Here is a 27,575-nt window from a genome sequence, read left to right as displayed (position 1 = left end):
TTTGTTCCAACTTGCTCTCAGTCATCGCCGTACACTCTCTCTTTGCAGACCGTAGCTGTGTGGATCCCTTACCTTTGTCGTATGTGGCCTGCTGACTTTCTGCAGATGTGCAGAGTGAGGTTTGACTAATCAGAATTCTGTGCAATAATCATAAAATCATCAAAGGCCAAGACTGTGTTTTGAGAGTCTTCAGACCCACATACTCTGTCTATACACAGGTCATTAATGTGTAGTGAAGACGGGTGTCATAGTGGATAATCCTGGTAGATTAGGGGACCCTGCGCTGGACCTGTGGTCCTCCCTGATTTGAGTGTTAATCTTGGCGTTGTTGGACTCTTAAACTTGTAAAAGCCTATTCCAAAGTAATTATGTATTTGACTAAAAAAAAGTTTGTTAAATTAATTTTTTTAAAATTCCAGTATTGTTAGCACACGGTGTTCTATTCATTTCAAGTGTGCGATATAGTAATTCAGCAATTCTGTGTATTAGTGCTCGTCGTGATAAGTGTGCTTTTAATCCCAGTCACCTGTCTCACCCTCCTCCCACCCACTTCCCCTTTCATAACCATCACTTTGTTCTCTACAGTTAAGAGTCTGTTTCTTGGTTTTTCTCTCCTTATTTTCCCTCCTTGCTTCTTTCTTAAATTCCACATATGAGTGAAATCACGTGCTATTTGCCTTTCTCTGACTGGCTTATTTCACCCCTCCTTGTATTCTCCAGCCCCATGTTTTTGCAAATGGCAAGATTTCATTCTTTTTTATGGCTGAATAAAAAAAAAAATATATATATATATATAGGGATCCCTGGGTGGCGCAGCGGTTTGGCGCCTGCCTTTGGCCCAGGGCGCGATCCTGGAGACCCGGGATCGAATCCCACATCGGGCTCCCGGTACATGGAGCCTGCTTCTCCCTCTGCCTGTGTCTCTGCCTCTCTCTCTCTCTCTGTGACTATCATGAATAAATAAATAAAATCTTTAAAAAAAAATATATATATATATATTGTCTAAGACACTCTCTAGGACCTTTTGTTTAGAAGAGTCTGTATTTTTTTTTCAATTTATTTATGATAGTCACACAGAGAGAGAGAGAGAGGCAGAGACATAGGCAGAGGGAGAAGCAGGCTCCATGCACCAGGAGCCGGACGTGGGATTCGATCCCGGGTCTCCAGGATCGCTCCCTGGGCCAAAGGCAGGTGCTGAACCGCTGCGCCACCCAGGGATCCCAAGAGTCTGTATTGATGCGGATGGATGTGTTTTTTATTGTTCGTAGTTATAAGAGTAATAATTCAAATGAAAGCAAAGTACAACTGACCCTTCTCCACTTTCTCAGCCCAAAGACATTTCCACATTTTTATAGAGAAATTCTTTAAAAATACAAAAGATGGTATATATAATTTTAATTGAGATATAATTGATATATAACATTATATTAGCTTCAGATGTACGACATAATGATATGATATTTGTATATATTGTGAAATGATCACCACAATAAGTCCAGTTAACATCTATCACCATACATGGTTACAATTTTTTTGTGTGTGATGAGAACTTCTAAGATATATTCCATTAGCAAATTTATTTTTTAATTAATATTTTCTTTATTAGATTTCATTTTCTAACTGTTTTAATAGAATTTTTTCCCTTAATTTCAGACTGTATCATGCCTTTTGGCTAAATGATGATTATCTTTCCAGCCTAATGGCCTTTCTCTGTCAATGGCAATTAAGTCCACAAAGACAATTTGCTAACTATTTGAGGTTCTTGTTTTCTCATTGCACATCAGAAATTTTGCTCAAGTTCACCAAATTTTGTTAGGAAAATTTCATTCAGTAAGACAGGATCCAAAATCCCTAAATTAAAATGCAAACGTCTTAGGGGCATGCCAACTACAAGGTGTTTTATTGTGTAATTACTCTAGGGCTTTATATATATTGAGAAGCTGAAAACCAGATCTTTTGGTCTGTTCTGTTTTATTTCTTAAAGTATATTTTTTGGGCTCATGTCTCTTTTTGTTCTGATGTAAACCTCCACAATTTTTTTTTTAGTGTTTGGTACTATTGTGTGACTACATAATTTTTGTATGGGATTTTATTTCATTACTTATTTTTTATGTTTCAAGTTTTTATTTAACTTCTGGGTAGTTAACATATAGAGTAATATTAGTCTAAGGAGTAGAATTTAGTGATTTATCGGTTACGTGTAACACCAGTGCTCATCATAAGTGCCCTCTGTAATACTCCTCCCCCCAGTCAGCTCCCCTCCAGCAACTCTCAATTTGTTCCCTGTAGTTAAGAGTCTCTTTCATGGTTTCCCTCCCTCTCTCTCTGTTCCCCCTCCCCATCTTCATCTGTTTTATTTCTTAAATTCCACATAAGAGTGATATTATATGGTATTTGTCTTTCTCTGACTGACTTATTTCACTTAGCTTTATACCCTCTAGTTCCATCCATGTCGTTGCAAATGGTAAGATTTCATTCTTTCTGATAGCTGAGTAATATTCTTACACACACACACACATCTTTATGCATCCATCATTTTTTTTTTCATCCATCAGTTGCTGGACATTTAGGCTCTTTCCATAGTTTGGCTGTTGTGGATAATGCTGTTATAAACATCAGGGTTCATGTACCCTTGCATCCTTTGGGTAAATCCCTAGTGGTACAATTTCTGGGCCATAAGGCAGTTCTATTTTTAACTTTCTGAGGACCCTCCACACAGCTTTCCACAGTGGCTGCACCAGTTCACGTTCCCACCAACAGGACAAGAGGGTTCCCCTTTCTCCACATCTGCTCCAACACCTGTTGTTTCTTGTGTTGTTAATTTAGCCATTATGACAGGTGTGAAGTGGGATCTCATTCTGGTTTTAATGGTATTTCCTTGATGATGAGTATGTTAAGCATCTATTCATGTGTCTGTTGGCCATCTGGATATCTCCTTTGGAAAAGTGTCTATTCACATCTTCTGCCCATTTCTTAACTGGATTATTTGACTTCTGGGTGTTGAGTTTGGTTAGTTCTTTATAGACCTTGGCTACTAGCCCTTTATCAGATATGTCATTTACAACTATCTTCTCCCATTCTATAGGCTGCCTTTTAGTTCTGTTGATTATTTCCTTCACTGTATAGAAACTTTTTATCTCGATGAAGTCCCAATAGTTCATTTTTGCTTTTGTTTCCCTTGCCTCTAGAGATGGGCCTAGTAAGAAATTGCTACAGCTGAGGTCAAAGAGGTTGCTGCCTGTGTTCTCCTCCAGGATTTTGATGGTTTCCTATTCCACATTTAGGTCTTTCATCCATTTTGAATTTAGTTTTGTGTATGATGTAAGAAAATGGTCCATCTTCATTCTTCTGCATGTGGCTGCCCAGTTTTCCCAACACCATTTGTTGAAGAGACTCTTTTTTTTTCCATTGCAAATTCTTTCCTGCTTTGTCGAAGAGGAGTTGGCCATTGTTGGTGACTGTCATACATGCAGTGCAGTAGTAGTCATAGTCACCATGTTGTACCTTACATCCCAAGATTTACTTACTTTATAACTGGAAGCAAAATGTTATCTTAAGGCCATTCAGCCTGCTTTGGAAATGCAGCCGAAGGTTGTGTAGGCGTGAAGGCGGCATCATGGGAAGGCTACCTGGCTGGCCGTTCCAGGTGTGAGAGGCTGACTCGCCTGAGACCTATGGCTATAAATCTTGCTCTGGCCCAGGAGTTTCCTGCTTACAGTTATGTCATTTAGAGACGATAGATCTTTACTCTATTTGAGGTAGAAAACCACATGAAAGGTTTCTGTTTAAGGCGGGCACTTTGCATAGAAAGTTCCATCTTGTGGTACAATATTACTCTTCCTTTTGTTCCCCAGCTAATAGCTCTCCTTTGGGCGAGTAGGCCCATCCTGTCTCTCTCAGAACTATTGTCTGAAGAGCAACATCAAAGATTGGCCGTCTTCTGGGTCATTTTGGTCTCTTGTCGGGTCGTGCTTTTGAATGATTTCTTCAAACAAGGAGAAATTCTCCTCTTAATGTTCCATTTCCACTTTTTCTCATTGTCCTCTTCCAAGTGAAATGTTCTCTTGGCCGCATTTTCCTTTACACCCCTGAAAGGATGAACAGCACTTGGGCATTTGACTTGGTGCTCAGCCATCTCCTCAGCCCCACTTCAATCCCAGGGCCGTTCATCGTTGCTCCCACTCCTTCCCAGAGTGATAGTCGACTGGGTGACATTTTTTAAAAATATTTTTAATTTTTTTCAACTTATTTATTTATGATAGTCACAGAGAGAGAGAGAGAAAGAGAGGCAGAGACACAGGCAGAGGGAGAAGCAGGCTCCATGCACCGGGAGCCCGATGTGGGATTCGAACCTAGGTCTCCAGGATCGTGCCCTGGGCCAAAGGCAGGCGCCAAACCGCTGTGCCACCCAGGGATCCCTGGGTGACATTTTAAAATTAGCTCATTTTGATTTATGAATGGGCATTGTTCTTTCATCTTTAATAAATACATTACTGCCATTTTCCTGCCACAGTTCTGGGAAGCCCTTCTATTCATTGGTGTGCAATTTTCTTAGATTGTGTGTGGATAACAGTGAGAGAAGGGGGGCAGGATATATGTGGTTATTATGTGGGAATACAATGATAAGCTCTCGTAGGCAATAGCAAATATCTGTGATCATAAAGAGTCACATTGACGTTGCACCGTGAAGTAATTGTGAGACTCTATGGAGATAAGAGCAAATCTGCATTAGGAGAGAGTGGATTTCCCCGCAGCTTGGGAGCCCCGCGGGCCCTGCTGGGTTGCATGTGTTACACTGTCCTACTCCATCTCCCTTTGCCTTTCACTCAGCTGCACTGGCCGCTCGGTGCCCCCTGGACACACCGGCTGGCGCGTTGGCTGGCCCTGCTGCTGGAATCCTCTCTGCTCACCGATCCGCCTGCCTGACTCGGTCATTTCCTTCGGGTGTTTGCTCCCATGTCCGCTCAACGACCCTCTCCTGCCTACCCTGGACAGACGGCCCCGTACAGACAGACGGCCGGCCTGTCTCCTCCTCTCACTTCCAGTACTATCCACTCTGCTCTACTCTGTTCTTTTCTCCTAGCACTTATCTCTTGTGAAATATTAAATAATCCATTTATTGGATATTTTTGCCTGTCTTTCCTGGTTGGGGGCCAGAGGGGGGGAAACGGGGTTCTTGGCCTGTGCTAGTCACTGATGTATCCCTGGTGACTCAAACGTGCCTGGCATGTAGTGGGCCTGGTCTTTATCATCAGCGGCCCCGTGTGACCTCCCTCTCCTTATCCTATATTTGTTCTGGTTTTAAACAATCTTTTTTTTACTTGAAATAAGGTATGTAATGTCAACATTTCCCCCGTAGATGACAGACCCCCTGGCATGAGACCGTACCTCTCTCATTTTATTTCTTTGTATCCCCAACATTTGCATAACCATAAAAACAATACTTACTTAACTGTTAGATGAAAAAATATAACGTGGTTGATGTTGAATTGTGATGACATTTGTTACCTATCTCCTGGACAAGTGATTTATTTCACAACTTTATTTTGGTCCTAAGGTCAATGTTACGACCCCAATGCAGGGGGTAGTTTGTACTGCCCCTTCCCCCAGGTCATGAGACACATGTTGATGATGCCCTAACCAGCTGTCTAGAAGGGTGCGCGTCTCACTTCTACCTTAAAATGACCCAAAGAAAATCATGTGTAACATGTACATGGAAAATTGTTAACCAGTTAGCAACCAACTATTTTAAATACAAATAAGATTTCCTAGGAACTACTGGAAGAGATGAAACAGTCTTCCTCAGCCTCTAATCCAACCTGCCTTTTACTGATACTGTGTCACGTTGTCCTGTTTCATTTTCTTAACACACTTGCCTCTCACTATTCATACTTTCCTGTTAGCTTCTCTCTTCGCTGTAATGGTCAGCTTCACGGGAGGATGTATTTATCTTCCAGGGCTGTGGAAAAAAATAATCACAAACATGGTGGCTTAAAACAACAGCGTATTCTTCACAGGCCTGGAGGCCAGAGTCTGAAATCAAGGTGTTGGCAGATACCGGGTTGCCTCTGCAAGCTCTGGGGGACGGTCCCTCCTTGCCCCACCCCACCCCCCGGTGTCTGGTGGCCGCTGGCAATCCTTGGCACTGCGTGGCACCTACAGGCACTGCTCCCCTCTACCCCCGCCTCCGTCCTCTCATGGCCTTCGCCATGGTGCTTCTTCCTGTCTTGCTTCTGTTCCCATTCTCTTCTAAAGACTCATGATTGGATTTAGAACCCGTTCGAATGCGGGGTGATCCTACCTTGGCATCCTTTACTTCACTACCTGTGCAAAGACCCTTCATTTCCCCCTGAGATATAATCTCGGGTTCCAGATGGAGGAACCTTTCGGAAGGCGACTAACCGGTTACCCTGCTCCAAGGGCCTATGTTAATCCCCACTGTATCCCCAGTATGTGGGGAGATTCCTGAGAGAGATAGTGGATCATTATTTGTTGAATGATCTAAGAAAATGAAAGGGCAGAGATTGCAATGGACTCTTAGACTTCCTGGCAAATACAAAACGAGAGCTTGGTTGTGCAGATGCTATAGGACTGGGGAGAAGGGCGTAGCAAAGGGCAAAGTCCTTGGGGGCAAACTCCTTCAACCAAAGCCAACTCAGTCTTTGAAATGCGAAGCTCTCATTTCCCTGTTGCTTTTGTTCTCAAGCAGAACGCCAAGAGGAAGAGCAGGCAGCCAGGTGCCAGCGGGACCTTGTGTGGAGAGGCAGGGTTCAGGCCTGCAGGCCTCCCATGGTGTCGGCAGGGCGAGGGGGGGCGCACCTAGGGCGTCAGTCCCGGGCCGGCCCGGCTGCGCTGCTGCCCTCTGGCTCAGCTGTCCTCGGGCACACCGGTCAGCGAGTTAGAACCCCGGAATGCCAGGGGTTCCCCGTGACTCCCCCTCCGGTGGGAGCATCAGCAGGAGGGAAAGGCCTCGAGGGCCACGCGTCTGCCCACGTGTGCCCTGCAGGCCGGGCCGCAGGCCTCTAAGAGGCCGGTGGCTGGTTCTGGCAAGGACGTGCTTGAAACAGCTCTGGTGAGGGCTCTCTTGGGGGGCCGGGGGGCACGGAGGTGGCTGGGGTGCGGGCACCAGGTCAGATGGCGGGGCCTTGGGCTGCGAGGCGGGGAATCAGGGGCCCGGGGGGCCCGCAGCTTCATTTTCCAAACCGGCTTTCTCTCTGAAGATCCTCAGAACAGTTGAGAAAAAAAAAGAAATCTCTTCACTAGTCCTTACCAGATGAATTCTACTGTTTTGCTTTTTTTTTTTTTTTTTTTTTAGAGCCATGATCTTTGCGCAATCTTGATCTGTTAACTTTTCAGCATTTTGCCCTCGGACAAGTACGATAGGTCACAGTCTGCTTTTTATCTTATGAATTTTTCCATTTCTCTTGTGATTTTTTTTCCTCTCTTAAATGTCCATTTTATTAAATGCAGTCATGTAGCAATTCCTGTTTCTTGTCATATTAGATTTAGTTCCTTAAAACGATTTGGCTGCAACCTATTCTAGTCCTGGAAAGTTTTCTAAGGCTTTAATGTTCTCGAGGATGGATTTCACGTCGTTGGTTGCCTACCCAGTAGTATTATATTTGAAATGAATGAAAACTCTGTACATATTTCCAGATCTTAAGACATCATTGGCATTAGTTTTTTTTTTTAATTTTATTTTATTTTATTTATGATAGGCACACAGTGAGAGAGAGAGAGAGGCAGAGACACAGGCAGAGGGAGAAGCAGGCTCCATGCACCGGGAGCCCGACGTGGGATTCGATCCCGGGTCTCCAGGATCGCGCCCTGGGCCAAAGGCAGGCGCTAAACCGCTGTGCCACCCAGGGATCCCTGGCATTAGTTTAATGGCAATTCTCTCCCTACAGTGCCTTGGAAGCTGAGGTTTTCAACTCTCTATTAATTATCTAAGCACTGAAGCTGAACAATAATTCAAATGGATACTCAGAACAAGTGCTGAATCTTCTGATTTATTTGTTATGTTAGCCTCCGTACACTTTCAAAAGAATCTGAAGTGCACATGCTCTAAGGATCATGAACATCAGGGTAAAAGTACAAGGGCCAATTAAGAAAATAATGGGAGATGATTATATCTGGAATTTAGACTAAGCTTCCTGTTAACATCTGAGTGCAAAATAGCAAGCCAAACCAAAATATGACAAAATAAAAAATATAGCTCTCATCTGATAAAAGGGAAAGGAGACCAAAAAAAATCTCTTTAATCAGGAGAGGTGGATTTTTGTCCTGGCACTAATTTATTGCCGAGTCAAAGAATATTGACCATTTTGGATGATATATTAACGATTTCTTAAAAGAGGAAATATTCTTCATTTTACCATCTGTTATGTCACTGATCAAGAAAAACCAAGGATATGATATTAAATTCCAGGTTGAATTTTGTTTTTTATCCAAAGAGAAGGGGACTAGCGTTTACTACGAGCGATGGCAGGCAGTGCTAATTACCTGTCAAACGTCAGTCCTCCTTTTTCTTGTAAAAGAACCAAGTGTGTCGTGACCTGCTGAAAACTAGCTTTTTCCTCCCTACTTAGCAGTCAGGTATGGTCTGGTGACTGCGTCCTGGTCAATGAGACGGAAGTGAGAGTCCCTTCTGGGACGGTTCCCAGCAGGGAGGGTGACTTCTTCCGTCCTGTGCCCAGCGGTGATCTTGACCACGACGTAACCGAGAAGTTGGAAAATAGGAGGCGTGCGCCTCCCTGAAGGTTTCTGGAGGCGTCAGGCCCGCAGACGACCTCCCCTAAGACCTCCTTTCTGCAGGAGAGCAAACCCTGTGGGCTTAGTCCACTGGAGTCGGGTCTGTGTTACTAGCAGCCAAATCAGATTGCTCAGTGGCACGCATGCCCTCGCAGTGGCAGTCGCTTCTCCAGGGTCGCATCCAAATTTTCTCAACCTCCCTCTGAGTCATGTAGTCCCGACTTAGAGCGTTCCTAGACCTGGCTAAGGTCCTAGACTATTTTAGAAGACTTAGAATTTAAACTCCATTCCCGTCTGTTTGCGTTCAAGCACTCAAGTTTCCAACACCCTTGTGACGGGCCCGAAGGCTTTCTGGACCTCACCTGACGTCATGTTTCTCAGCGGAGCTAAGCGGAAGCATGGAAAGATCTTGGCCTGCGTGTAATCGGGGTTTAAAGGTAGACCCACCTATTTGGAACCCCTGTGTGGGGACTGTGACAAAAGAGAAACTCTCCAAAGGAAGAGGAGACGGAGGAGGCCGTGCATTAGCACCTGCTCTCAAGCTCTACGAGAGGCCCCGGAGATCCTAGATTTTATCGTGCTAAGTGAGGTGATACTACTTTCTCTGCCCTTCCTCCTTACATCTAAGGAAATTGTATCTCCTGGCAGACTGAGGTATAGAGGGGCACGAGGAAAGAGGGGTAGTGGCTGAAAGGTTAACGTCTGAGAACAGCCATCTAAGTGCATGACTCGCAAGGATCATGGTCAACGTCCTTCCCACCCCCCCTCATCCATCCCCCCACCACCCCCTGCCCCGTGGTTTCCTGGCCACAGGCCTCAGCGGCACCTGCCCTCCCGTTGCAAAAGCCTCTAACTGGCCTCCCTCTGCTGGCCTCTGGCCCACGCCAGGCCTTTGTGTGCACCTTCACTGGAGTCCCTTTTCCAACATATATAGGCATCTGTTGTTCCCCTTCCTGACAAATTTCTGATAAATCCCATTGCCTTCAGGGCGGAGCCCAAACTCCTTGGTCTGTCATCTTGTCCCTTAATTCTCCAGTTCCATCTTCCATAGCTCCCTCCTCACTCTAATGTTCATCCCCCGGTAGGTCATGTTGAGCTTCCCCTTCTGCAACGTTGTCTCTTACACCCAGCCCACCCAGGCTAACCGGTTCTGACCATATCCCATCAGCACCAGGCTGTTTCTGAATGTAACCTACTATGCTCATTTGTCATGGGTCCGAGTCCCACATCCCAAAGGTCTTACCTTTGCTATAAAGGTGCCCGGTGTTACCTTTATGGCTCCCCTTCCTCCCATTCTCCCAGGTTATTTCAACAGAGGGATGTGGCTTCTCATCGGGGACGTTCGTTTCTCTTGACACCGGGTAATACTGCTACAAGGCTGCCACTGAACAACCTTGAGGCGCTGCTGCCTATTCATATTTTTTCTCAGCAGAGTTGACAGTAGTGCTTCTTTGTTATTCTCCGAAGAATTTGTTTCCTCAGTTTATAGATGACATACATTTGTCTTTTTTTTTTTTCAGCATTTCAGCCTCATTATTTATTACCTCCCCTGCCAAATTATTCATTAACGCTCTAATGCTGGAATGCCAGCAACTGAAGACTGCTCTAAATTTAGTATGTCGGACTGTGAGGAAGTAGAACTTTGAGGGCTGAGGGCATTCAAGTGCCCTGATGTCCACCCATGCCCTCTCATTTAGGAGAGCTTGATCATTTTCGTCTTAGATGTCACAGCTCTCTGGGGTTATTTTAAATATTTGTTGAAAGAGAATGAGGCCAGAATACTCGTCTCCACTCAGTGCTTTTCTCATGTTCCTCAACGCTGAGAATTTCCAAGTCTGTCTCTCTGACATCAGTGTCAAGCTCCAGATGCCTACCTCACAATCTGTCGGGCACTTCCAGCAAGATATACTGCTGGGACTTAAAGTTTAACGTCCAAAAACAAACTCTCAACATCCCCGACAACAAATGTCCTATCCTCCAGAGGGATGTAGACCCATCAATGGTGCCATCTTGGTTGTAATTATCCAGGCAATTTCATCAGCTTCTTCCCTGTTCAAAAACTACTTACAGAGTGGAAATTAAACTCATAAACCTGACATTCAAATCACTCCTCAGATCAACCCTGATGTCGTTCCAACTTCATGCTCCACTGTTTCCCCCTGTGAATCCTTCACTGTGGTCAGGCATGAATTGACTACTGAGGAGAATATTTCTTCCCCATATTTGCTTAAGTAATATTTCTGCAGAAATGTCCTCCTTTCTCTCATCAGGAAGTTGCAATGGAGTCACGGAAGGCCTGGCCCTTTCCATGCACAGACTTGTCCTGACTCCCTGAACGTTATTGTCCCCGACTCCTTTATATTTTGAGTGTGCACCATTTCTTCAGTACGTATGATATGTATTATGGAGGATGTAATGTGCTTTATAAAAGTTAACACGATGAAAGATTAATGATGAGAATGGAACTCTTCATAAAGAGCAGGAAGAGATGTTAACAGATAATCTGCAATGAAATGTTTGCTGTAATGGGTTACAAATGTGGCTGACTTTCCAAGCGGCTGAGCCAAACTGCAAGGCACACTGAGTTATATCATCCTTCTTTTATGGTTTAATTTTAGAAAACGGAAGCACATGAAAAAGTTCTGCAGAAAGCAGCATTTTTCAGGAATGAAACCTCACAATACATTTCCAGCGTGAGTCTTTTCTCACAGGTAAATCTGGTTCACAGTGAAAAAGAGACAAAGGTGCTTCTTCGTGAAATCCTCCACTATCAACTCTTTATAGATAGTGTGAAACTGAAGAGCTGACACAGAATGGTTTGGGAACTGCCCTTTGTGTTGGTCTGGTTAATACCAAGATACAACTTGGGAAACACAACAGTGTAGGTACTTTTCTTGTCCATTTGACTCTGGCACATTGGATATAGGGGAGCTTTGGACTACAGTTGATTTCTCTGACAAGTGCTTGTTCTGCATGAAGTCTATGTTGCTGATAAAAGTGAGAACCATATGCTTAGCGACCAGATGCACAGAAGGCAGAGTTGTCATTCTGTTGTGAAAATTTAGAAGACAGAGTTGTCTTCCACCCAGACAGTCAGCCTACTTCATCTCAGATGACCAAAAATGGAGCCAACTTTCTCTCCCCTCCAAACCAAACCCAAAAGCCCATATTAGAACATGAGATTGTACCCATAAAACTATTATAATAATTTTACATACAAGTGAGTCTATGTAAAAAGAATAGAAACAGACAATATTAATTTTTTAAATTAAATTTTATTAAAATGGTAGAGTTCTGAGGTCAGTGGTTTCTGGTCTTAAAATCACTTGGTTGTTCATAAACAGACTCTTAACTCTAGAGAATGAATAGATGGTTACCAGAGGGGAAGTGGGTAGGGTGGGGAGGGTGAAATAAGTGAAGGAGAGTACATTTATCACGATGAATACTGAGTAATGTATAGAATTGTTGAACCACTACATCGTACACCTGAAACTAATATAACACTGTATGTTAACTACACTGGAACTAACATTTTGACTACTTGTTTATTTAAAGATTTTATTTATTTATTCATGAGAGATGCAGAGAGAGAGAGGCAGAGACACAGGCAGAGGGAGAAGCAGGGTCCCCGTGGGGAGCCCCAGGCGGGACTCGATCCCAGGACCCAGGGTCATGCCCTGAGCCAAAGGCAGATGCTCAATGGCTGAGCCACCCAGGTGCCCCTGGAATTAACATATTTAAAAAGACAAAAAAAAATGTGCTTGGTTGTTAAGATAATGCTTAACAACAAATAAAAATGTGAAAAAAGCTTTCCATCTTTTCCAGCTAAGTTAGTTGGATAAGACCCAGAGTCAGCTTTAATGTGTTTAACCAAAAATGCTTCTAGCAACAGCTTGTATTTGACACTCCCATCTCTTTGCCTCCAATAGAAAGACTAACCCAAGGCAAAGGAAGTGAACCAAGTTTGTCCTCGTCCCTTCTTGTCCTCTAAATACCATCCTTTTCCTGGTTAAGGCCCTAATACTCTTGATGGATCTGATGCTGGTTCCACAGGATCCTTTCTTCTCTCTACCCCAGGGCTCACAGGGGCAGAGACAATATTGTCTGGTGTCCTTTAATTCGCAATAACAATATTTAAGCCCCTAAGGTATTTAATTTCATACTTTTATCTGATGTCTTAAAATTTATCTCTGTGCTTTGTTTCTACCTCCGGAGATATTATGACGTTGGACAGCACATGACAGGGCAGAGGAGACACAGTGACGCAGCACGTCCTACAATTTGTTGCAAAGTTGATGAAAATCCATTACTGAGATGTTAAGATGAAGTGACTCTGGGCCTTTGCTCTCTGGTGATCTAACAATTCCAGGACAGATGTCTGAGAACATACAAGATCGATACTTCTTTATTTTGCTCATATACCTTCTAGTCTTCGTTTTGCTTAGGTATTAACTCCACATTATTGGGCAGGGATCTTGAAGATCTCTCAGTTCTCTCCCCTTCTTCTGGCCACTCTGATTCTCTATTTTGGGGAGAGTCCAGTCATTAGTGTGTTTTATGGTTTCCTCTGCCTGGAACGTTCTACCTTGGGTACCCATGCATCCTTGAAGATTTTCTTTCATCTTCTAAGTGTCAGTGATAGCATCACCTCAGAGACACTTTCTATAGTCCTTTAGCATAAAATACTCTTTACTTTTGTATGCTCTATCCAATTACCCTATTTCATTCTCTCTCTCCATATCTAAGAATATGCATTAGAGCTTGCTTCCCAATGTCTTTCTCCAATCTCCCCCCAGAATGGACTATTTTCTATCTTGTTCATTGCTAATTTCCAACTCTTATAATAGTACCTAGCAGACAGAAGGCACTCAATAAATACTTGTTGAATAATGACTGACTGACTGCATGAATATACAAGACTCAGCTTAGTGGTGTAGCTCTCAGATAAGGAGAAGTCTGGAACTAGGCAAACAATGGGACAATTGTGTTTTCATCTCACTGGAGAAGGTTCACAAACTTGTATCACTAGTATTGCAGACAAGGCGATACAAATAAAGCTGTACCTGGGTGGAGGGACCCCTGAAGAGGTGCTTTCTGAGCACATGAGCAGATGTACAAGAGGAGAGAGATCATTTTATTTAGAATGTGAAAAACCTACAGAATGAAAATGAGATTACGAACCTATCTGGTCTTATAGATATCTTCTGAAAAACTTCTCTTTTTAGTCTTGTCCGGGGCCTTCCATAAATATTCATTGACTGAATAAATTAACAAAAGAAATGTAAGAGGCACAGAACAGACTTTGGCACTCTTTCTGAAAGAGGTAGGCAGCCTGACCTCAAACATAGTCCCAGAGTTGTCTTTAGCATTTCAGTCTGTTCAGAACCTGCGTGGCCATGCCCAATTTTGGCCACCCCTTCTAGACACTGTCCCAGTTCTTTTCTGTTCCTTCTTTCAGTACTTTTCTGCACTCAACAGCTTAAGACCCGGTTGAGCCAATGTGGGGGATCAGCTTTTTGCGAGGGTGGGACATGTGTAATTGTTAGCACTTCTCAAATCCTACTGTCAAGAGCTGTGAATGGTCTAAGATTTTATCCTACTTATAAGTTAACAAGTTCTTCTACTTCTGTTTCCTGGCTCAGTTCGGCCAGAGTAGAAGATCTGAGACTCCTGGATTAGAGATTTAAAAGCGTTATTACAGCAAAAGCAGTAGCCCCAGAGCTGTGCAGGGGGGTGGCACAAGCAGACCTAGATGGGAGCCTTCACCCCGCAGTGGGTCGCATGGTAGGAAAGGCACTTTGACTTGGAGAACCTGCCAAGTCCGCAGTAAGGGAAGCAAGCCTGCCCTTTGTTTTGGATACTGGTCACTTCTGTCTCTTAAAGTCACAAACCCAACCCTGCAAGTGACTTAGATAAACAGTGGTCAGAGCCTTGCATGCGTGGGACACCCAGCAAGGAGTCGCAGGGGAGCTCAGGCCAGTGGGTTGCTTCTCCCAAGCGGTCGCGCACGAGATATGAAGAGAGGGGAGTTTTGATAGACACACGTGACAAAGAGAAGAGGGGATGGTTGATCGAGTGACACAGTAAAGGCCGATCAATGTTTAAAACTCTTTTTCAACACCCGAGTAGGAAGATAGTTGAACATTTGGAACCTTGTAATTCTAAATGGTATATTCTATACTCAGATTCGTAGTGAGAAAAATTTCCTTTAGCAGAGTTCCAGAAAACTATAGTTCCTGAAAATATGATTCCTAAGTTCAGATCATGGCATTTCCCTCCTTCCCTCACCCCTAGTCTCTGGCAATCGCTAATCTTTTTACTGTTGTCACAGTTTTTGCCTTTTCCAGATGTCATCTAGTTGTAATTCTACAGGATGTAGCCTTTTCAGATTGGCTTCCTTCACTTAGTAATATATATTTAAGTTTCTTCCGTGTCCTCTTGATAGCTTTTTCTTTTTCTTTTTCCTTTTCTCTTTCCTTGCTTTTTCTTTTCTTTTCTTTTTTCTTTTCTCCTTTCCTTTCCTTTCCTTTCCTTTCCTTTCCTTTCCTTTCCTTTCCTTTCCTTTCCTTTCCTTTCCTTTCTTTTCTTTTCTCCTTTCCTATTCTTTTCTTTTCTTTTCTTTTTTTTCTTTTCTTTTCTTTTCTTTTCTTCTTTCTTTCTTTTTTTAGAGCACTGAATAGTATTCCACTGTCTGGATGTCCCATCATTTATTTTTCCATTCATCTACTGAAAGATATCTTGGTTGCTTCCAAGTTTTGGCAATTATGAATAAAACTGTTATAAATATTCATATGCAGGTTTTTGTATGGTCATGTTTTCAATTAATTTGGGTAAATACCAAAGAGCATGATTACTGGATCGAATGGTAAGAGTATCTGAGTTTTGTAAGAAACTGCCAAAATGTCCTCCAACGTGGCTGCCCCATTTTGCAGTCCCCCCTGTTGCTCCACATCCTTGCCAGCCCTTTGTGCTCCAGATTGTGGGCATTTTAATAGGTGTGTGGTGATATCTTCTTGTTTTTTAAAATTTGTATTTCCCAGATGAAATGCAAGGTGTATGTGTTTTCATGTGCTTATTTATGAAATTCTGTCTTTGGTGAAGGGTCTGTTCGACATTTTTTGCCCAGCTGTAAATTGGGTTGTTAGTGTTCTTATTGTTGAGTTTTAATAATTCCTTGTATATTTTGGAAAACAGTCCTTTATCAGAGACTTTTCATTTAAAAAAATTTTTGCTTTATTATTAATCTTTTCTTCTGCATTGTGTATTCTATTGGTTAACTATAATTAAACAACCACAACTCAACAACGTCAGCTGCAATGTAAAAGGGAGGTAAAGCTGAGTTTGCCAAATTTAGAAGCATTTTGCACGAGAGGGTGTAGGTGTGGCAGAAACGTAGGGTGACACACAGAAAATGAGACAACATAGCCTTTAAAAAATGTCACGTTAAAATAAAATTGCCTCTCTAATGAAGTGAAAGACACAGCCTTTTTGTGTGTGTGTCATGTTGGAAAACCAGTTCTCTGTCCTGATTTACCCTGGGATCTTTTAAATTCTTACTAAGTTATTCCCGAGACACTTCAACAAGGGAATTTTTACGAAGCAGTTTTTTGATCAATTTGCAAGATTAGTTGTGCCTGAGCTTAACTGGGTCAGGGGTTTCTCTCCTCTTCTATCTCAGCAGAAACGTACTTTATTGAACGCCAGACAAACCCAATGGGGGGTGTGCTTTTTAAAAACCTGGGTTTGGAATGTTAACGAATTAGTTTTATAATTTTAAACAGTTTCAAGTTTAAATGCCAACGTGCTTGCTTGAGTGCCGGGGCTTTCACGGAGATCGCTAGACCAGTGTGGTTTATCTTCTGAACACCTGCGCATGTGGAAGTCTCTGGAGCCTAAATTTGACAGTTGCAATTCAAGGATTTGTTTTGGTCGCATGGGCTTGTCTTGGGCTGTCCCTTCCTTTTCCAAATTGTCCCCTCTGCAACAGAAGGAAAAACCCTTGTGTATTAGGGCTTTGCAGAGAACTAGGACGAACAGTTGTGTCCACCCGGGCAGGACGGAGACTTACCTAGGGAGCCGGCTCTTGGAGCCGGGGGAGTCGCCGCGCCCGGAACCCACTGGGCAGGCTGGGGATCTGAGGGCAAGTGACGGGGTCTTGTCTGGAGCCTGGAGGGTGGGCCGAGGGCTGGCCGGGGCCCTCAAGCTCCATGTCTTCCCGAAGCCTTCACCTGCTTGGGGTCGGGGGCCCGCCCTGTGGCCGCGGCGGCCCTCGGGGCCAGGGGAATGATCCTGGTGCCAGCGTGCGGGTTGGATGATACTGCTTGGGCTTCTGAAGATCACGTGTAGTCATTCATAAATGAAAACACCTGTGGTATGCAGATTGATTTTTAAAGGTTTTATTTTATTTATTTATTTATTTATTTATTTATTTATTTGAGATGGGGGAGAGCGAGAGCAAGTGAGCACGAGGCGGGAGGAGACTCAGACTGCAGGGCGGGCAGGGCCCTGAGCCAGGCCTCAATCCCGGGCCCGGGGTCACCGCCGAGCAGAATCGGGAGTCGCGATGCTTGACCCAAGCCCCCTGCTGCCCCCGGATATAATTTTTAGATATTACCTGTATGGATAGGCGACCCCAGATCGGATTCTTTAAAAATCAGCCTCAAACAAGTTCAGCGGGAAGCAAGAGCATGTCTGGAAGTGGGACTGGCACTGAGGGCGAGAAGAGGCCTGGTGGCCAGGGGGTGGGGAGGGGGGTGGCCCTGGGGTCCGTGCTGCGGGGCCACCGGGAGGCCAGGGGCCGCAGGAGGTGGGGGGCTCCCTGGGCGGCCCGGAACGAGCCCGGAGGCCTGGCCTGCTCACAAGTGGCCGGCTGGGCCCTCGACGCCACCCGGTGCTGCGGGTCCCATGCAGGCGTCCAGGGCCTCCGGGCCTGAACCCCGACCTCCGAGTTGGACAACAACCCATCACCCGCGGGGACTCAAGTGCCTCGTGGTGCCTCCGCAAATATCGACACTATGTTAAGATGATTTTGGGGGATGAATAAAGGACACTGCTTGTTCTCTCTAATTGACGTCTATTCCCTGTTACTCTTCCCCTTGTCACGTGATTACTTGAGACTTGGAGACTGGATGTGGCCCACTCACTTCCTAGTTCTTCCCGTCAGGTCTCCCCTCCCGCTGGTGACAAGGAGGAAGGAGGGTCGGAGGGAAGGTGAACCGCAGAGGTAAGCAAGTCGGGGTCGGGGCGCCTGGATGCCTTGATCCCGGGGTCCTGGGGTCCAGCCCTGCATCAGGCTCCCTGCTCAGTGGGAGCCTGCTTCCCCCCTCCCTCTGCTGCTCCCCCCGCCCGCCAAATAAATAGTAAAATCTTTAAAAAAAAACAACAAAAAAAGAAAGTCGGAGTCGTCCCTATGGGGATGGGGTCACAGCAGTGCTCGTCACTGGCGGGGGCCTTCCGGCACAGGTGCAGCCTGGTGGGAAGGCAGTGGGGGGCCAACGGGCAGAGCTGGGGGCAGTCAGCCAACTCTGCTCCCCTCCACGGGCTCTTTGGAAGGAGATGTGGGTCCTGAATCCCATGACCCCCCATAAACCTCCTTGTCGAGGTTTAAGCAACTCTCTGGTGTGCTTGTCACTGCTCTTGGCCCGTGGCCATGACTCCTTGTGCGGAGAGTGCCAGCACCGCACTTGAGCTCCCTCAGGAGCTCATACCCTCTAAGCCAGGGCTCTGCTGAAATCAAAGTCTCGACTCGTGAGGTTCTTACCTGGTCTGTGTTCTCTACAAAAGCATCAGTAGGCCGACCACACCGTAGAACCCCAAGGCCTTCCATTCCACATTCTCCATTCCAGAGAAGGTGATTGATTTCCGTCCCATGTGTGGCCTTTAAAACAGGTCAGGTGGCCTTGTAGTGGTCGTTAAGACCGGTGAGAAATGGTTGTCTCCTCAAGAGATGGCAGTTGGGTTCACGCACAAATGCAGGGATGCGGCTCTCTCCGAGTGTGGCTGTTCTGGGTGTGAAGAAGCTGAATGATTGCAAAGGGGAGAGGGGAGAGGCAGATGCTGTGGGGTGTGTTGGACAAAGGCATCGGTCCTGTTAGGAGGGTGATACCGAAGTTAAAAAAAAGGATACGTTAAAATGTAACTGGAACCATCCTCACACTGCCCTAAATTGTCATTCTTCTCTGTGTTGATGTTAAATCTTCAAAGAAGGAGGAAACGGTTTATATCACAGATAAGAAGACCCCAGGAGGACACGATTATTCTGTAAAACCACAGAGCGTTCCCAGGCACTACGTAAGCGTGAACATGGGAGATTATGAATATTATTAGGTGTAGAGGAGAAAACACTCTTGTGTATCTTTGCCACGACTTTTAGACCCGTCAACACTGACTTTAGTGAATAGTTGAGGGTATAGACTTTGAAAATCCATGAGGCTCCCTCACTCACACCCGGCGGTGTGGGTTTGAGAGGGTTCCGTAGCCTTTCTGAGCCTCTGTTGATTCAACTACAAACTGGAATGTTTACGGCACTCAGCCCAGACGGGGCTTGTGAGAATGAGGGGCCCCCATGATGCTCATAAGTAGCTGGCGTTATGCCTCCCACGTGCGAAGTGCTCAGGCAATAGTTGTTTGTATTGTCTGATGAGACAGGAACTGCTCCAGACCATCAGCTACTCAAGAAATGTCATCTTTTGGGCAGCCCGGGTGGCTCAGCGGTTTAGCACCTGGTCCTGGGGACCCGGGATCAAGTCCCGCGTCAGGCTCCTCGCAGGGAGCTTGCTTCTCCCTCTGCCTGTGTCGCTGCCTCTCTCTCTCTCTCTTTCTCTTAAATAAAATCTTAAAAAAAAAAGATGAAAGAAATGTCATCTTTCTTGTTTTCCTAACTTGACGGAAAGGTTCCCACCTGCCAAGTTTAGCAGAAAGTCCAATATAAATCCAGCGCCAGGCTCCTGTCCTTCTGCTCTGTTGTAAGAGCCTCCAGTGCTGAAGTGGTGCAGGGAATGCAGGGAGGCCCTGGTTGTACCCCAGGGGGCCTCCAGTCAGAGCTGTGAGTCTGATCCTGTTTTAAGTTTATATGTAGATTAAATTTCAAATCTTGGCTCGGCAACTAAGGGCCTACACGCTGGACGTAGCCTCCCACTCAATCTTCCTCCCTCCGTATCCTCACGAGGAAACTTCCAGAGAGACAGAGAAGTCCTGCTGGCCTGGCCCAGCCCATCCTCGTCGCAGTGGTAGACCAGCCGTCCAAGATGAACTAAGGCCTCCCCCCTCCCTGAAGGCACCCCTGGCCTTTCTGTTTCTTGGGGGTCCCTCCCCCTCCTAGAGCTGCAGGGAGGAAGCTGGGGTCCTGACCTAGAAGTGGAGAGAGGCTGGAGAGGAGATGTGCGGAGTTGAGTGAGCTGGTATGATGGTTACATCTCTTTGGGAGACTTTCCTGGTGTAGATGGTGTGATCTGAAGGCCACCTCAAATGTTCAGAAAAGCTGAAAACCTCCTTTCTTTGACAAGTGCATTTCAGACTCAAAAGAGGGAACTTCCTGTTGGTCCCATGTCATACCCATGGGCTGCTGATCATTTGCGCCGGTGACACTAATGCTACCCAACCAGTTCAGTACTTGTCATCCTTGGGCTCTTCAGTATCTAACTCCTCTTTCCTAATAGCACCCCAACTCCCGGTGGGGGGAACTCCCATTGTGTAGCCTCCATGGCAGTCGGTGCCCAGAAGCATGTGACAGGTTTAGCTTAAGGAGTGGTTTGCAACTTCAGTCTTGACAAAGGGACCTGGAGCTGCTCGCGTCTGCCTTTTGCAGCAGCCGTGGTGGTGCATGGACCGGACGCCCCCTGCCCTGTCTGCCTGTGGCTGTGGTGGCCCAGCCCTCAGGACCTCTCCTGTCCTTTCATGCTTCTCAGGCCTGGTCCTCCCCGCTCCCATCCGTTCCGGGATACCAGATATTCCAGTAATTTCTCTTGCTTCGCTTGAGATGTCCAAATTTGGGTTCTTTCACTTATGTACAAGAATTTTGGCTGATAATATACTAGTAATAGTAATCATCGTTATTTTCATAGCAATGAGCTAACAATTATTGAGCACGTTCACAATGCCGAGCCCTGTTCTTAGCATTGACACCTCCCAACTCCCTCTCCTCATGAGGCCCACTGACGTGGCCACTACTGTCCTGGGTTCCAAAGGAGCACAACTCAAGCGCAGAGAGATTGCTCAAAGGGGCTAATGCATGGCAGAGCCAGGATCTGAATCCACCCAGTCTCTTCTGAACCAGACTGCTCAGAGGTTTGTATCGGAAAGTGGAGTTTTAAATAATAAGTCTTCAAGAAAATGTGGGGAATTGGAGACAATCTCAATCTGAGATAGTGTGGAGGGAATTGAATGTCCCCTTATTTTTTCTGGGACAGTGATCTAGTGGCCCATGGCTTGCAATGATTAGCTAATGAATGAAATGATTGCCTGGGACATCCGGGTTCCAGGATCCATCGAGGAGTCTCCGGCAGGCCATGTGTCACCACCATGAACACAGTACGGCGGATACGAAAAAATCAATGGGTAGTTGCTCCTGATAACATTGGATGGCTTACAGCCAGAGAGTGATAAACTCAAATCTCTAAATTCTCAGTTTAAGCTACGGAAAGGAATTTAGAGATGTTCTGTAACCATGACGAGAGAATCTATTATCTTGCAACTGTAAAGCTGTAGTAGCCAAGACTCAGAAGTGGAGCTTTAATCCTAAAAGAAGCCAAATTACATCAATTCAATAAATGTTTTGCTGTGTGTGTCAGGCCCGTGAAAATGTGGTCCTCCCTCAAAAATGAGTGAGTCCTGGGACGGGGGGTGGAGTCCACGGGGGGACTCACATCCGAGGATCCCAAATGCTCACCCAACGCCGTACAGAGTGTCGGTTTCCCAAGGGGACAATTTCCCGTTCCTGCTGCGATGAGATTACTCTCCTCTTGCTTCGACAGTTTTTATTCTTTTGCCTGAGGGCAGAGGTCTTCCTGAAGGGAGACACCGATTCTCAAAACCCCCTACCTGCCGGACGCTTCGCTTGGCAGAAATAGCTGGAGTTACATCTCCACGTGACTGGAGCACAAATTACAAAATCACTCCTGTGATGAGAAGGTCTATATAGCAGAGAATTCCAGGGCTTTGCTAATTTTATGAGAAAATAGTCTGCGGAGTGTGTGGGGGGGACACCAGATGGTACCCAACAAATCAGGGGGCCTACGATTGTATCTCCGGCTGAGCCTAGCAGGGGGTTGGCATCCAGAACGAGCCCAGGGAGCCCTGTGTGGCTGCAATCATTTATTTGGCTAATTGACCTGCTCAGTTCTAGCCCACAGAATATTTCTTGGTATAGAATCAAAGAACGTGTTGTGTTACACACGTGGAGTACGGGGCGGTCCCTTGTGAGCATCTTACCCAACTACGTCATAAACGGTCCAACGATCTGCTGCCTCCGATAAGGTCTTCAGACTCATGGGTGGAGGAAGCACCATCTCGGGAACGGGCTCCCTTCTGGAGGCGGGAGACCCTGGCGGGAGGCCACGCACCGGAAACGGGCTACCTAAGTCCACGGCCAGCTCGGGTCCAGAGGTGACACAGTCCACATAACGTGCGGGCACAGAGTGGCATTCTGTGCGTAAGGCCAGCAGGCTCAGCATGATCATGTAAGTGGCCCGACCCAGAGAGATTTTTTGATGTAAATTATTGATACTTGAGTCCATGAACCAGAAGATAATTACTTCTAAATAATCTGCTTGTAATTTTTTTTTTTAAATCCTTATCCCTGCACGCTGGGTTAGCTGATTGAAATGCTTTAGCCTAAAGGCAGGGGTGCTTCCAACCTGGATACAACGATGACGCTAGTGACCTGGGTGTCGTGCTGCTCTGGGCCTAGGACCACCGTGCGCAGGCGCCACGTGCTCACCAGGCCGCAGGGCTGACGGGATCACGGGGGTCACTGTGCTATGGGAGTGAGAAAGAGGGAGGCCGTGGCTGTCAATGGACAATGCAGTTGTGACCTCGTGGTGCAGGGAAGGGCGGGAATCAAACCCATGTGACCCCGAGAGCCTCGGGATGCGAGGATGCTGGATGCCTTGAGTCCCTCCAGGGGCTCAGCTCCTCAGTCAACGAGTTGTGGGTGACTCAGTGGAGCAGGGAACTGCAGCGCGCGTGCCCACTGAAGCAGGGGGCGCCGAGTGTGCCCGGAGAGAAGCAATGCCGCGAGCTGATGGGTAGCTGCTTCTGAGAACGCTGAATGTTGACAAAGCCACAGCTTTGTGATTATTTGCAGAAATTAGCACCATAGCCTCAACTACACCTGACCTTCTGCTCCATCACGGGTACATGCGTGTCTTGGCTGACGCCCCTCTTCCTCTTTCATCTACTTCACGGGGTGGGTTCTTCGTGGTTATGCTTAAGCCATGGGTTGCAAATATGGGAACCACGTACACCAGCCGGGGATCCCGGAACTGCTTCATTGAGACCTGTCCCTCGAAGCAGTGAGCGTGTCCTCAGTTCTATGAGGCTTGTGGTGGCGGGAAGCACTCTGTGGACCCAGGCAGGTAGCCTGTAACGAACACGTGTAATTTTTCACCGTTCGATCTTTCACACTCCTTCCGCTTTGCACCCCACTCTCCCTTTTGGGAAGACTCCCGTCGTGTGTGGCCTACCTTCCCTTGTGGAAGCGAAGGGAGTTAGGCTGTGGCCCGTCCCTGCGTCTTACCCCTGCGGGTCTGCATGGGATGGTTGCACCAGCTACGCGCTCCTGGAACTTTCCACCATGAGCATCTGGATGCTTTGTCCGAGTAGCAGTGGTGGTGGCCTGCAGCTCTGTAACCTGGACTGGGACTCCGGCTGCCTCGCGGGAGCCCTGGGTGCTTCTCCGCCCAGACCGCTTTCCCAGCCTCGCGGTGCCTCTGTGAGCCCTTAGTCTCTCCGTTCACTTGCCTTTTCGCTTAGGACAGCCAGTCTGGGGTTCTGCTGCTTTACCCAGAGATGCCGTTACATAAACCCGGATGGTAGTTGTAGCCGGAAGTAGCTCTCTGTCAAGGTTGAAAACTTGATTTTCTGCCAAGAGGTCCTCGAGTGCCGTAGGGAATCGAGTTATCTGGGTTCTGATTTGTACTAATTTATATTCCTGGGGTTTGCTCACGTCACCAAATTCTCCTTTTCCTCTTCCTGTCTAATGCGTCTCTCATCAGAGAATCAGAGCGCGGAGCAGCACGGCTCCACGGCATCACGCTCTGCCAGCGTTCCTTCCCGGAGGCCTTGCGCAAGGGAGATGCCACGTGCTGTTCACCCGGAGGCCCAGCGCCGGGCCTATGACCCCATCGACCCGCGGCCACCTACGACCTCAGGTCTCAGCTTGGATTCAGACTCCCACGTGGGGAAGCTCACAGCACGCTTCTGTCCCCAGCACCCTCTGGGACCAGTGCTTTGGATTTCTGAGGAGCCCAGGGACACGCTTACGCCTTAGGTAACGGTCCTCTAGCCAAACGCACTGGGTTAATTAGGCCAGAGACATGGGTTCCGAGTTTTATTTTGGGGGCTCCTTCCCCCCTGAGGTGCTCCTCCTCTCTCCTCCCCACCGACCTTAAGGAGACACGAAAACCACCAGCACTTTGATTTCTTGGTTTCGCCCTGCAGCAGCTTCGAGAAGGCGGGGGACCTGCAGGACCCACCAGCAGGGCCCCACTCGGTGCCGCGTGACTGGACAAGCTGGCCCGCCAGCCAGTGGCACCCCGTCCTCCCGACGATGTCGCTGCGGCCTCCGAGACAGCAGGATCCCGAGAGCCACCTCACAGGGAACTGCCCGTGGGCAGGTGCGGCATGCGGGGGGCCACGGCTCTCGGGCGAGCTGAGGAGGACACACGGGACACTGGGGCCTCCTCCTGGGACGGCAGCTGAGCCACAGCCACCCCATGTGACCAGGTGCTGCTGTCTGTGTCCCACCTGACCGGGTGGGAGGAGAGCCCCCCGCCCAGCCCTGTCACTGCCCCCTCAGAGCCCAGGTCCTGTCACTCCCCCATCACAGCCCAGGTCCTGTCACTCCCCCCTCACAGCCCAGGCCCTATCACTCCCCCCTCACAGCCCAGGTCCTGTCACTCCCCCGTCACAGTCCAGGCCCTGTCACTCCCCCCTCACAGCCCAGGCCCTGTCACTGCCCCCTCAGAGCCCAGGTCCTGTCACTGCCCCCTCACAGCCCAGGCCCTGTCACTCCCCCCTCACAGCCCAGGCCCTGTCACTGCCCCCTCAGAGCCCAGGCCCTGTCACTTTCCCCTCACAGCCCAGGCCCTGTCACTCCCCCCTCACAGTCCAGGCCCTGTCACTCCCCCTCAGAGCCCAGGCCCTGTCACTCCCCCTTCACAGCCCAGGCCCTGTCACTCCCCCCTCACAGCCCAGGCCCTGTCACTGCCCCCTAAGAGCCCAGGCCCTGTCACTGCCCCCTCAGAGCCCAGGCCCTGTCACTGCCCCCTCAGAGCCCAGGCCCTGTCACTCCCCCCTCACAGCCCAGGTCCTGTCACTCCCCTGTCACAGCCCAGGCCCTGTCACTCCCCCCTCACAGCCTAGGCCCTGTCACTGCCCCCTAAGAGCCCAGGCCCTGTCACTTCCCCCTCATAGCCCAGGCCCTGTCACTTCCCCCTCACAGTCCAGGCCCTGTCACTCCCCCTCAGAGCCCAGGCCCTGTCACTCCCCCTTTACAGCCCAGGCCCTGTCACTCCCCTCTCACAGCCCAGGCCCTGTCACTGCCCCCTAAGAGCCCAGGCCCTGTCACTGCCCCCTCAAAGCCCAGGCCCTGTCACTGCCCCCTCACAGCCCAGGCCCTGTCACTCCCCCCTCAGAGCCCAGGTCTTGTCACTCCCCCCTCACAGCCCAGGCCCTGTCACTGCCCCCTCAGAGCCCAGGCCCTGTCACTTCCCCCTCACAGCCCAGGCCCTGTCACTTCCCCCTCACAGTCCAGGCCCTGTCACTCCCCCTCAGAGCCCAGGCCCTGTCACTGCCCCCTCACAGCCCAGGCCCTGTCATTCCCCCTCAGAGCCCAGGTCCTGTCACTCCCCCCTCATAGCCCAGGCCCTGTCACTCCCCCTCACAGCCCAGGCCTGTCACTCCCCCTCAGAGCCCAGGCCCTGTTACTGCCCCCTCAGAGCCCAGGCCCTGTCACTCCCCCCTCACAGCCCAGACCCTGTCACTCCCCCTCAGAGCCCAGGCCCTGTCACTGCCCGCTCAGAGCCCAGGCCCTGTCACTGGGGCACCTGCAGGATGGAGTCCATTCTGGGCCCCAACTCCCCAGTTGGCTTGCGGGTTCCGTCCTTGTACAGAGTCCCAACTTCATGTCCCAGTTTGGTGACTGTTCTCGGTGCCTGGGAACCCATTTACCCACTGGCTGTGCCAGCTGAGGGGATGCGCTGGGTCCCCCAGTCCTGCTGGCCCGAGGGCAGGCCCCAGTGTTGGGGTGTTGGCCCTGTGGTGCGAGGCTTGTGCATCCCCTCCCAGGTGGTGGCCGTGCCCCCCGGACTCCTGCTCTGCTCCCCGCAAGCGGATCTGCTCTGCGACCCCATCCCAGAAGCCAAGGCTACGTTCCAGTTCCAGCTGCCCCTGTCTGCCCGGCGCGCGGTTGCCCGTGTCCCGAAAGGTGGAAAACTATGGGGGTAAAAGCATCTGGGGGTTTTTGTAAAAGGATATTTGTCTATCTATTTATTCATTCATTCACTCATTGTGATAGGGAGAGAGAGAGCAAGAGAGATGACGGAGGGGGGGGAGGGAGAGGGAGACGCAGCCAGTGCAGGGCTCCGTGGGCCCGGGTCGTGACCCCAGCAAGCAGACCCTCACCGACCTTCGCTGCAGGCCGCCCAGGCGCCCAGGGACAGCGCGGTCTTGTTCCAGCTTGTGTTCTGGTGGCTTCTGAGCGGGCTTTACTGTGCTCTGGGCCGTAGGTGCCCCTGGGCCTGTGTGCCAGGCCGCGCCTCATGCCAGGTTGGGCCCCTGGAGGTCCCGGGCTGTGGGTGGGTGGGTGAGCCCCGCGGGAGCTGCCTAGGCCGGGCTCTGGCTCCGCCGCCGCCCCAGTGGGTCCCAGCACGCGGTGATCCTGGAGCAGGCCAGCTTGGGCCACTGCGGGCTGAGCTCCTCAGCCGCTGTCTCTGAGCTAAGGGTCAGGCTGACGCTGCCGGGAAATGACTTCCGAGTGGCGCAGAATAAAGTTCCAAATTCCCGGGGTGACCTCCTCGTCCCCCCGACGATGCCCCAATGTGCCGGTGCCAGTTGTTCCTGCCTATTCCTCTGATAGATAATCCCTAGTGCCGAGGTGAGCCGAGTGACGGGGCCGTCCCCTCCCACGTGGCAGTCCCCACCTCGAGCCCCGGAGCCAAGAGTTTTGGCTCCAACTCTTCACCAAGGACCCACCCATCCAGGTCCCTGGCAAATGCTCTGAGGACTCCCCAACCTCTGCAGCTACAGGTGATCTCATTCTCCATTACACTCGATTTTCCTGTTGGATTTTTCTTTCTTTCTTTTCTTTTCTTTTCTTTTTTTTTTTGCATTCCATCTTGAATTCTAGTTATTTGTATATTTTATGTATTAGGTTTGTATTATTGATGTATTATTTTAGATGAAGAGCTCCTTGAAGGTCAGAGTTGTCATCAACCCCGTACTTAACTCTTACCTTGGCACTTAGGATGCACATTCAATAATTACTTGCTATTTTTTTAAAAGATATTATTTATTTATTCATGAGAGACACAGAGAGAGAGAGACAGAGACAGAGACACAGGCAGAGGGAGAAGCAGGCTCCATGCTGGGAGCTCGATGTGGGACTC

General features: G+C 48.4%; 1 protein-coding gene and 1 long non-coding RNA gene across 2 annotated transcripts; one reads left to right on the top strand and one right to left on the bottom strand.

Annotated features, from left to right (window-relative positions):
• Positions 1 to 15,492: 15,492 nt before the first annotated feature.
• Positions 15,493 to 21,358, bottom strand: LOC119870799. Its single transcript, XR_005353928.1, has 3 exons — positions 18,512 to 21,358; positions 16,820 to 17,117; positions 15,493 to 16,729 (listed from the first exon to the last, which is right to left on the bottom strand). It is a non-coding gene; the product is annotated as an uncharacterized LOC119870799 (long non-coding RNA).
• A 2,609-nt stretch (positions 21,359 to 23,967) lies between these two features.
• Positions 23,968 to 26,504, top strand: LOC106559350. Its single transcript, XM_038525612.1, has 3 exons — positions 23,968 to 24,238; positions 24,409 to 24,693; positions 26,257 to 26,504. The coding sequence occupies exons 1-3, from the start codon at positions 24,084 to 24,086 to the stop codon at positions 26,435 to 26,437; spliced, it is 621 nt and encodes a 206-aa protein (XP_038381540.1). The 5' UTR covers positions 23,968 to 24,083; the 3' UTR covers positions 26,438 to 26,504.
• Positions 26,505 to 27,575: the final 1,071 nt, after the last annotated feature.

The sequence above is a fragment of the Canis lupus genome, chromosome 1 (genome assembly GCF_011100685.1).
Source record: "Canis lupus familiaris isolate Mischka breed German Shepherd chromosome 1, alternate assembly UU_Cfam_GSD_1.0, whole genome shotgun sequence".
NCBI lineage: Eukaryota > Metazoa > Chordata > Mammalia > Carnivora > Canidae > Canis > Canis lupus.
Note: the sequence above shows the minus strand (reverse complement) of the source record. Positions and strands in the feature narration are given on the sequence as shown.

Bases quoted from the DNA above. Each gene is read 5' to 3' on its own strand.
- LOC106559350 (XM_038525612.1), top strand. From the start codon at position 24,084: ATGACCCCATCGACCCGCGGCCACCTACGACCTCAGGTCTCAGCTTGG. The intron at 24,239-24,408 runs GTAACGGTCCTC...TTCGCCCTGCAG, and splicing joins GGGACACGCTTACGCCTTAG to CAGCTTCGAGAAGGCGGGGG. The intron at 24,694-26,256 runs GTGCTGCTGTCT...ATCCCCTCCCAG, and splicing joins CAGCCACCCCATGTGACCAG to GTGGTGGCCGTGCCCCCCGG.